Below are 11,304 nucleotides of genomic sequence, written 5' to 3' on the forward strand. Positions count from 1 at the left end.
TTATCTTATGGGAGAGACACCTCTAGTGAACTGTGGACCCCGGTCCAATTCTCTATACTGAAATACAATCTACTGCAATACTTGTTCTACTGTTTTCTGCAAACAATCATCTTCCACACAATACGGTTAATCCTTTGTTACAGCAAGCCGGTGAGATTGACAACCTCACTGTTTCGTTGGGGCAAAGTACTTTGGTTGTGTTGTGCAGGTTCCACGTTGGCGCCGGAATCTCTGGTGTTGCACCGCACTACATCCCGCCGCCATCAACCTTCAACGTGCTTCTTGACTCCTACTGGTTCGATTAAACCTTGGTTTCTTACTGAGGGAAACTTGCCGCTGTGCGCATCACACCTTCCTCTTGGGGTTCCCAACGGACGTGTCAACCACACGCATCAACGTCCTAACATACAGATGATGCAACACATCTCTCTTATACTCCACAAGAAAGGGAAAAATCCATGACATCTTGTATTAAGAATTAAGAGAGCATAGCCACAAGTACTTCGACATGATGTTTGAATACCAAATATGCTACCTTGAATAAACAAGATCATCACTTTTGTCATGTGATAAACATAGCACATGCATTCACTTTATCACTAGTGAGGTAGCAAAAGAAAAGACAAAGCCATAATAGATCATGAATTTATTGTCACTATCCAATCACTAAAATCATGCTACTTCATATAACACAGACATCTCCCCACACATGTTCTTGCATACTAGTTGGATCAAAACCAATACTACGGGGTACATAATATGCATCTATCAATATATCTTACACATAATAGATTCCAATCTAATATCACAATATCATAAAATAAAGATCCACCACATAGGAATTAGATATATGACCATAATCATGTTGGGAAGCTCATATGGTACAAAGATCTATGAAGAACAAGAGAGAAACATATCAAGCTATTGCCACAAACCCGTTGTCTAGAGGTGAAATACTCCCCCTTAATCATGATGTTGATCAGGAAGACGTTGGAGAAGGTAGAGATCCCTCCTTCGGCGGCTCCGGCGGAGTTCCACCCTCCAATATTCGATGTTGCATCCTCTGTTTTCATGTTTCTTTGTTTTTGGGGTGTTCCCTGGTGGAAACCTTTGAGGCTGATACATGTAGGGGTTTTTAGGGCAAAATAAGTTGGTTCGTCAAAGAATAAAGCGATTTGAACGATCGATGGCGAAAAGAGCCTGGGTGGCGCCCCCATGCTGGGCGCGCCGACCACCTGGTCTATTTTTTGGCCTCCAGGCCCCTCTCATGATTTCCAGATGCCCAGGTGCTTCTCTTGATGAAAAAGTGACGTCCCCGAAATCCTAGCTCAATTTAACTTCGTATAGGTTTCTGAAAGTGAAAAATACACAAAACATGATTTCTGTTTTGGAGAGTTATAACCCAAATAACAGGGATCATTGGTAAATCCTCGTAAATCAATATAAAATTAGAAGTAACATCATATATAATGCAAATATGCGGGAATATGTGTTAATAAAGTACAAAGTTCATGTATGCATTTTACATGCATCAACATCTTCCGTGGGTAGCCAGGGTGGCTGTGTGCACCCTCGCGTCAGTCTTATTCCACGACGGTCTCTAAGAGTGTTTGTACTGGTTTTTCGCCGGTTTTCCGTTAATAAACTGGCCACATATTCTTCTCTATTGATGAAAATGGCAAGTTTTGCCTCGTTTAAAAAAAGGTGAAATTAGTTTCCTACATTACTGACAGTTTGCCATCTTCCTGTTTTCTTGCAAACAACGTATGACAACTGAGGATGTGTTCATGTCGCCTTGGTACAATCTAGGAAATGCACTCCTGAGGTATTGTAGCGAATTAAAAACTGGTCAGCCCTCGTTGTTGACGCGTCCCTGGATGGTGGCGACGGCACCTTCTTTGAGTGCCGCGAACTGTCTTCATGGTTACTAACTCAACCCCTTGAACGCAACAGTTGCGAGGTATGGAAAAAAGGAATGGAAATAATGAAATCCTGCAATGCACGATACTTGAAATTCTACAATGCATGATACTTACATTGAACTTACCTCGGGGATTCCGAAGCTCTTCCCGGCACCCTGCCGGAGAGGGAGATCATCACCGGAGACCTCTACATCGCCATGACCATCTCCGAAGTGATGCGTGAGTAGTTCATATCTGGACTACGGGTCCATAGCAGTAGCTATGGTTGTCTTCTCCACTTTATGCTCATGTTTAGATCTTGTGAGCTGTCTATCATGATCAAGATCATCTTTATGTAATGCTACATGTTGTGTTTGTTGGGATCTGATGAATATTGAATACTATGGTTGAGATTGATTATATACTTGTCATATGCTATTTGTGATCTTGCATGCTCTCCATTACTAGTAGATGCTCTGGCCAAGTATGTGCTTGTGACTCCAAGAGGGAGTATTTATGCTCGATAGTAGGTTCATGCCTCTAGTAATCTGGGAGAGTGACAATAACTTCTAAGGTTGTAGATTTGTTGTTGCTACTAGGGAGAAAATAACAATGCTTTGTCTAAGGATAATTATATTCTTTACTTTACACACTTTGCTTAATGCGATAATCTGTTGCTTGCAACTTAATACTGAAAGGGGTGCAGACGCTAACCGAAAGGTGGGTTATTAGTTATAGACCCAGTTGGATTACAGTCTATGTATTATGTTGTAATGGCCAAATGAATCTCATAGTAATCATCTTGTTATGTATGGTCTTTATTCTGTCAATTTCCCAGCTGTAATTTGTTCACCGAACATGTTATTTATCTTTATGGAGAGACACCTCTAGTGAACTGTAGACCCAAGTTCTTTCTTTTACACTGATAAATTTATCTACTACAAACATCTGTTCTGTTTACTTACTGCAAGTACTGTTCTCTATATTTCACTGGAAACAAACATCTCTTTCCATATCTCTTTCCACACTATACGGTTAATCCTTTGTTTTCAGCTAAACCGGTGAGATTGACAATCTCACTGTAAGTTGGGGCAAAGTATTTTGGTTGTGTTGTGTGCAGGTTCCACTTTGTTGCTAACGCCGGTAGTGCGCCCTGCGAAAAGTCAGCTAACAACACCTTCAGAAGTGATTTATTTCTCCTACTGATCGATTAAACCTTGTTTTCTTACTGAGGAAAAACTTGCTACTGTGCTCATCATACCTTCCTCTTGGGGTTCTCCAACGGTGTGCCCTGCACAACATCAAACGCCTCCATCGCGCGGAGGGCGGCAAGGTCCGCATCATCCAGGTAGACGTGGCGGTCCATCTCAACAAGGCGGGCCTAGGTGCGGTTGTGCTCGACCATGGATGAAGGCTATGGTTATGTTGAGGTGTGCCCGTCTCGCCCGCGGGCGTCCACCATATATAATCATGGTGGGGCGGGAAACGGCATTCGTGTGCAGGTCGTTTCCCGCACGCGTGGAACATCACAGCGAAACGCCCCAATCTGTTGGCTGCACGGAAACCACCGCCCTCGCGCTGGAACCGGTAATCGGCGGCGGCAAGCCTCGACGGGACGTTAAACCGTCAGTACCAAGCTTGACGGTGTCAGTAAAAAAATACGTCTACACCGCGTGATACTCGACGCAAACGGTCAACACAGCCCATATGGTGTCCGCGGACTGATGCCAACAAACGCAGTTATGCAGACGGTTAATATAGACATCCGTTTTGCGTTGGCCTAAGATGCCCTAAGCCTGCCGGAGACTCGAATTTTTGTCAAGTCTTCGCCTGAGTCAGCGCGGCAACATCTTCCACATCGCAGAGCTCACAACCCAGCCACCAATTTGTCCATTTCCTATGTCTTCTCGCAGAACCTTCACCCGATGAGACCCGATTTGTCTGTACCTTATGAGTTTCCCAGAACCCCCGCCCACACTACCTGCATCTCGCCGGATTCTTTCACTCTACGCATCCTACGCGCGCCCATTCCAGGAAATTGTCCCCCATTCCGGCTCAGCTATCTCCCATCGGCAGCCCGGCACTCGGATCCTTCAATTCGTGCCCAAATCAGGTTCTTGGCCTTGCGCGCAATCAAATCTCCCAGATCTCTCTTGGTAACGATTGCAGCTTTTGATTCGCTGCAATGGAGTTCGTGGCGTCCATCATGGACACGGTGTTCCGGCCGCTCAAGGACTACTTTGCTCGGACCTTCGGGTACGTCATGTCCTGCGGCGACTTCATCGACGCGCTGGGCCACGAGATGGACGAGCTCAAGAGCAAGCGAGACGACGTCAAGCGCATGGTGGACACCGCCGAGCGCCAGGGGATGGAGGCCACCAGCCAGGTCAAGTGGTGGCTCGAGTGCGTCGCCAAGCTCGAGGACGCCGCCGCTCGGGTCGACGCCGAGTACCAGGCGCGCCTGCAGCTCCCGCCCGACCAGGCGGCCGGCCTCAAGGCCACCTACCTCCTTAGCCAGAAGGCCGACGAGATGCGCACCGAGGCCACTGGCCTCAAGGAGAAGGGCGCCTTCCACAAGGTCGCCGACGAGCTCGTGCAGGTACGCTTCGAGGAGATGCCCAGCGTGCCCGTCGTCGGCATGGACGCGCTGCTCCAGGAGCTCCACGCGTGCGTCCGGGGCGGCGATGTGGGCGTTGTCGGCATCTACGGCATGGCCGGGGTCGGCAAGACGGCTCTGCTCAACAAGTTCAACAACGAGTTCCTCATCAGCTCGCAGGACATCAATGTGGTCATTTACATTGAAGTCGGCAAGGAGTTCAATCTGGACGACATCCAGAAGATCATCGGCGACAGGCTCGGCGTCAGTTGGGAGAACAGGACGCCCAAGGAGCGCGCTGGAGTGCTCTACAGGGTGCTCACCAAGATGAATTTTGTGCTGCTGCTCGACGACCTCTGGGAGCCACTCAACTTCCGGATGCTCGGCATTCCGGTTCCCAAGCCAAACTCCAAGAGCAAGATCATTGTGGCGACGAGGATCGAGGATGTGTGCGACCGAATGGATGTCCGTCGCAAGCTCAAGATAGAGTGCCTGCCATGGGAGCCCGCGTGGGAGCTCTTTCGAGAGAAAGTTGGGGAACACCTCATGCGTGCCAGCACAGAGATTCGGCACCATGCCCAGGAACTGGCCATGAAGTGTGGTGGACTTCCACTGGCTCTCATCACCGTCGGCCGGGCGATGGCCAGCAAGCACACTGCAAAGGAGTGGAAGCACGCCATCACTGTTCTAAAGATTGCCCCATGGCAACTTCTTGGCATGGAGGTGGACGTTCTTATGCCTCTCAAGAACAGCTATGATAACTTGCCCACTGACAAGCTGAGGCTCTGCCTGCTGTATTGCGCCCTGTTTCCAGAGGACTTCTCCATTTCCAAGGATTGGATCATAGGCTACTGCATTGGTGAAGGTTTCATAGATGACCTATACACAGAGATGGATGAGATATACAACAAAGGGCATGACCTTCTCGGCGACCTCAAGATTGCATCTTTGTTGGACAGAGGTAAAGACGAGGAACACATCAGTATGCATCCCATGGTCCGTGCGATGGCTCTGTGGATAGCATCGGAGTTCGGCACTAAAGAGACCAAATGGCTTGTCCGTGCCGGAGTTGGACTCAAGGAGGCGCCGGGTGTAGAGAAGTGGAGCGATGCTGAGCGGATTGGCTTCATGCGGAACAACATCCTTGAGCTGTATGAGAGACCTAATTGCCCTTTGTTGAAGACCCTGATGCTACAAGGTAACCCGGCACTGGATAAGATATGCGACGGCTTCTTCCAATTCATGCCATCTCTCAGGGTGTTAGATCTCTCACATACCTCTATCAGTGAATTACCTTCAGGGATCAGTGCATTAGTTGAGTTGCAGTACCTTGATTTGTATAACACAAACATCAAATCATTGCCAAGGGAGCTAGGTTCTCTGGTCACTCTGCGGTTCCTGCTTCTCTCCAATATGCCCGCCCTTGAAATGATCCCAGGTGGTGTTATAGATAGCCTCAAAATGCTGCAAGTTCTGTACATGGATCTCAGTTATGGAGACTGGAAAGTCGGTGAAAGTGGAAACGGTGTTGATTTTCAGGAGCTAGAGAGCCTGCGCAGGCTCAAGGCAATCGATATCACAATACAGTCGGTTGATGCCCTGGAGAAGCTGTCACGTTCGATTCGCCTCGCTGGTTCAACAAGAAATCTGCTGATAAGGACATGTGCTAGCCTGAAAAAGATAGAGCTTCCTTCAAGCAGCCTATGGAAGAACATGACAAACCTGAAGAGAGTGTGGATCGCAAGCTGCAGCAATCTAGAGGAGCTGGTCATTGACGGTAGCAAAGAGACTGATCCCAGCCTCGTGCTCCCCAATGATTTCTTGCAAAGGCGGGGCGAACTTGTCGATGAAGATCAGCCGATCCTTCCAAACCTGCAGGGTGTCATCCTTCAGAGCCTTCTTAAGGTAAAGATCATCTACAAAGGTGGGTGCGTCCAGAATCTGTCGTCACTGTTCATCTGGTATTGCCATGGACTTGAGGAGCTGATTACACTCGTCGACGAAGAACAAGAAACGGCGACGAACGAATTTGAACAAGCTCCAGGGATTTGTAAAGTGATCACACCCTTCCCTAACCTTAAGGAATTGTATCTCCATGGCCTGGCAAAGTTCAGGACGCTGAGCAGTGGCACATGTATGCTGCGCTTCCCCTCACTGGAGAGCCTGAAGATCGTTGAGTGTCCAAGTCTGAAGAAGCTGAAGCTCACTGCTGGAGAGCTGAATGAAGTACAATGCACAAGAGTGTGGTGGGATGAGCTGGAGTGGGACGATGAGGAAGTCAAAGCATCTTACGAGCCACTGTTCCGTCCTATTCACTGAATTTCAGCTCGAACTACTACGTTATATTCATCCGGAATTTCATATTTTGTCAACTCCGGCCTCTATTGTGTGGTAGAGACTGCACTGAATTCAGAGATTGATGTGTGCCCTTCTCCGATGGCCAGTCCACGATTTAAACATTGATGCTCCTCAGATCACATTGTGTAGTTCACAGATGTCTTATCTTTCCCATCTGGATATACTTCTAGAACTGCATGGTGTGCAGTTAATTAGTGTTGTAATTTTCCATAGTCGTTGTTCATAATTAGTAGATGGGCATTAAGCAGTGTTGTAATTTTCCACAATTCCACCCCGTGAATGGATCATACCACTGATAAACAGGTGCTAGTCTGAGTATGTGGCAGTACTTGCTGAGTGTGTTGATCTGTCTAACTCTGTATGTATCATTGGCGGATGCCACCAAATCCTTTCATTCTTTCATTTTTGTCTTGCTAAAACTTTTGTCCTTGGTTTGTAAAATCGGTGGTTCGGGAATGGATGAGAGCAGTGCGTAAGGTTCAGGTCTTGTTTGTGCTCTGTTTTTTAGAGTGTGTGCTCTGCTTTTGCTTTTCTGCTGTAAATTGCAATGCTTATCCTTTTTTTTTCTGTCTTTTAGGGGAGCAATGCTTACAGCTTAATCCAAACTAGAGCAGAGCATAGGCCAAATGCGGAAGCATGGCCAGCAAACTTTGAAAAGAAAAATAAAGATGTTATGCTTGCTCACTTTTATTAAAGGACGTGGCTAGGCAGCATCCACCCATTTGAGTGCTGGTTTGTCTATCCTAGCACTCACCCCTAAAAGGAACCCCACGTTTAAAAAGGGAAAGTATATGGCAGCTCACAGAATTACCCGAAAGTACCAGACGTGCATTTAATATCATAGAAAAGAAAATTAAAAAAGTCACAACTTGTAAACCGTGTACCGGATTTGCAATCCGTTTTCACCATTGGACTTCTCGCATCAAGATCTTCAAAACTAGATCTCATTTGTATAAGTTTTGATAAACTTTTTTTTCGAAACCCAACTTAGTTGTTGTGGAAAAGCAACTCTAGTGTTGTGGCGAATCAACTTCGTACAAAGAGTTGGTCACACTACTTTTTTTGTATATTGGGTACCAACTTAGTTTCCATGATATTTTTTGTTGGTTTCGGTTGCTCATCAAGCATATCGCTCGATTAGTTTTCAAGATACTTAGTTAGAAACAACAGCCATTAAATCTATAGTACTGAGACATCAAACCATATTTTCTAGTATCGTCAGTAACTTGGTTTTAGAGGTAGACAACTTAGGAGCAGCAAAAATAGAACATCATATGAAATAGTGTGCAACTTTAGTTCATCGGTATGCAACTTCACGATAATCCGACACCGGTTCACAGACAGTGATGCTTGCTGATTTAGTACTAGTAGAAGACAACTTAGACACGGTGATACATAAGTTCACGATAATAGACCGCAACTTTACCATATTTGTGCTAGCCAACTCAATACTAGTGGAACACAACTTAAGTGTGATGCTAGCTGACTTAGTACTACTAGTTGTAGGCAACTTTAGCATGGTGATAGCCAACTTAGTACTAGTGGTAATCAACTTCAACGCAGTGGTAGCCGTTCCCACTATAGGCAAATTACGTCAAATGGAACTAAACCTTGTAGGGGGTGTTTAATTGTCTCTAAGCACATTGGATCATGAGATAGGCAACTTATCAGGTTTATAAAGTGTAAAAATAAGAAAATGCCCAAAAACATATTAAATATGAATAAAAATGCAACTTTAACTATTCTATCTACAAGTAGATTGGACAATGGATGCAACTTAATGTTACATTTGTTGGCACTTAAACTAATAATAGGCGGAATAGAATCTTGTAGTCAGTGGAATTTAACTTAATAATGGATGCAACTAAACCTGTAGTTGTTGCAACTTAACCTACCAATGAATGCAACTAAAACCTATTGTTGTTGCAACTTAACCCTAGAGAGTATACAACTTAACAGTAGTTTGTATGCAACTTAACACTGGCACTCAACGTAATCATGACGCTTCCACCACCCCGCTGCAGTGTCCTCCGCCCTGATGCCCACCGACAACAAAAGCTCGAGCATGCGACTACCAACGGGAGAACGATAAGAGCTATGCTACATAATGGGTATAAAGAAATAGTACATAACTTAGACGTTGTGGTAGACAACTTGACGTGGTGAAACCATATTTGATAATGCATGCAACTTAATCATAGTTGGTATGCAACTTAACAAGAGTTTATATGTGAAACCCATAGTACCACAGGCAAAAATACAACCTATCGCATGTGTGGAGAAATAAATTTATTGTCTGCATGGCAGTTGTCGCCTCGAAGTACATGACTCCATCTCGATCCAAACGAATGTTGCAACAACTTAATTCAAGGAGTGGTCATACCTATATAAGTACATGTATTCTCGTGCCAAGTTGTCTACCGCTAGTGCTAAGTTGCATGAATTGCCTATCGCGATGTCACAACCTCTTTTCATCTCACTCGATTCACTCTTGTCGCCGACATATGCCAAACTAGACATCTTGTCCACATCTCGTCCTATCCATTGTACTAGAGCTCGCACCTAAGCACCATCGGTATCAAAGCGATATCACATTCGGCTTCTTGCGGCTCGCATAGGGCCGTGTTTCTTGGCCTGTGGGATCGGCCACATTCGTGTGGATCGAGATGGAGTCATGTACTTCGAGGCGACAACTGCCATGCAGACAAGAAATTTATTTCTCCACACATGCGATAGGTTGTATTTTTGCCTGTGGTACTATGGGTTTCACATATAAACTCTTGTTAAGTTGCATACCAACTATGATTAAGTTGCATGCATTATCAAATATGGTTTCACCACGTCAATTTGTCTACCACAACGTCTAAGTTATGTGCTATTTCTTTATACCCATTATGTAGCATAGCTCTTATCGTTCTCCCGTTGGTAGTCGCATGCTCGAGCTTTTGTTGTCGGTGGGCATCAGGGCAGAGGACACTGCAGCGGGGTGGTGGTAGCGTCATGATTACGTTGAGTGCCAGTGTTAAGTTGCATACAAACTAATGTTAAGTTGTATACTCTCTAGGGTTAAGTTGCAACAACAATAGGTTTTAGTTGCATTCATTGGTAGGTTAAGTTGCAACAACTACAGGTTTAGTTGCATCCATTATTAAGTTAAATTTCACTGACTACAAGATTCTATTCCGCCTATTATTAGTTTAAGTGCCAACAAATGTAACATTAAGTTGCATCCATTGTCCAATCTACTTGTAGATAGAATAGTTAAAGTTGCATTTTTATTCATATTTAATATGTTTTTGGGCATTTTCTTATTTTACACTTTATAAACCTGATAAGTTGCCTATCTCATGATCCAATGTGCTTAGAGACAATTAAACACCCCCTACAAGGTTTAGTTCCATTTGACGTAATTTGCCTATAGTGGGAACGGCTACCACTGCGTTGAAGTTGATTACCACTAGTACTAAGTTGGCTATCACCATGCTAAAGTTGCCTACAACTAGTAGTACTAAGTCAGCTAGCATCACACTTAAGTTGTGTTCTACTAGTATTGAGTTGGCTAGCACAAATATGGTGAAGTTGCGGTCTATTATCATGAACTTATGTATCAATGTGTCTAAGTTGTCTTTTACTAGTACTAAGTCAGCAAGCATCACTGTCTGTGAACCCGTGTCGGCTTATCGTGAAGTTGCATACCGATGAACTAAAGTTGCACACTATTTCATATGATGTTCTATTTTTGTTGCTCCTAAGTTGTCTACCTCTAAAACCAAGTTACTGACGATACTAGAAAATATGGTTTGATGTCTCAGTACTATAGATTTAATGGCTGTTGTTTCTAACTAAGTATCTTGAAAACTAATCGAGCGATATGCTTGATGAGCAACCGAAACCAACAAAAAAATATCATGGAAACTAAGTTGGTACCCAATATACAAAAAAAGTATTGTGACCAACTCTTTGGCATATGTCGGCGACAAGAGTGAATCGAGTGAGATGAAAAGAGGTTGTGACATCGCGATAGGCAATTCATGCAACTTAGCACTAGCGGTAGACAACTTGGCACGAGAATACATGTACTTATATAGGTATGACCACTCCTTGAATTAAGTTGTTGCAACTCTTGTGTGTAGAGATAGACAACTTCACATATGGGGTACACAACTTAGCACCGATGGTGCATATAACTTAACAATAATGGGTATGCAAGTTAGCACTAGTGGTATATGAACTTAGTAATAATGAGTATTCAACTTACTACATGTGTGAATTAGATGGGGTATATAACTTAGCACAATGGGGTATACAACTTAGAGATAATGGGTATGCAACTTAGTATATGTGTGAATCAACAATTTACTTTCTACAAATACAAATTAGCAAATGTGTGGGAGAACAAATTATTATGTGTAAAATACAACTTAGTTCATTTTTGAACCAATAATATCA

At 44.4% G+C, this 11,304-nt stretch overlaps 1 protein-coding gene across 1 annotated transcript; it reads left to right on the plus strand.

Annotated features, from left to right (window-relative positions):
• Nucleotides 1-3,700: 3,700 nt before the first annotated feature.
• LOC127344074 (disease resistance protein RPS2-like) lies at nt 3,701-7,257 on the plus strand. Its single transcript, XM_051370293.2, has one exon. It carries the CDS (start codon nt 4,087-4,089, stop codon nt 6,814-6,816), a length of 2,730 nt encoding a protein of 909 aa, XP_051226253.1. The 5' UTR covers nt 3,701-4,086; the 3' UTR covers nt 6,817-7,257.
• Nucleotides 7,258-11,304: the final 4,047 nt, after the last annotated feature.

The sequence above is a fragment of the Lolium perenne genome, chromosome 3 (genome assembly GCF_019359855.2).
Source record: "Lolium perenne isolate Kyuss_39 chromosome 3, Kyuss_2.0, whole genome shotgun sequence".
Classification (NCBI taxonomy): Eukaryota; Viridiplantae; Streptophyta; class Magnoliopsida; order Poales; family Poaceae; genus Lolium; species Lolium perenne.

What these genes read in the sequence shown, in the direction of transcription:
- LOC127344074 (XM_051370293.2), top strand. Translation starts at nt 4,087, where the DNA reads ATGGAGTTCGTGGCGTCCATCATGGACACGGTGTTCCGGCCGCTCAAG.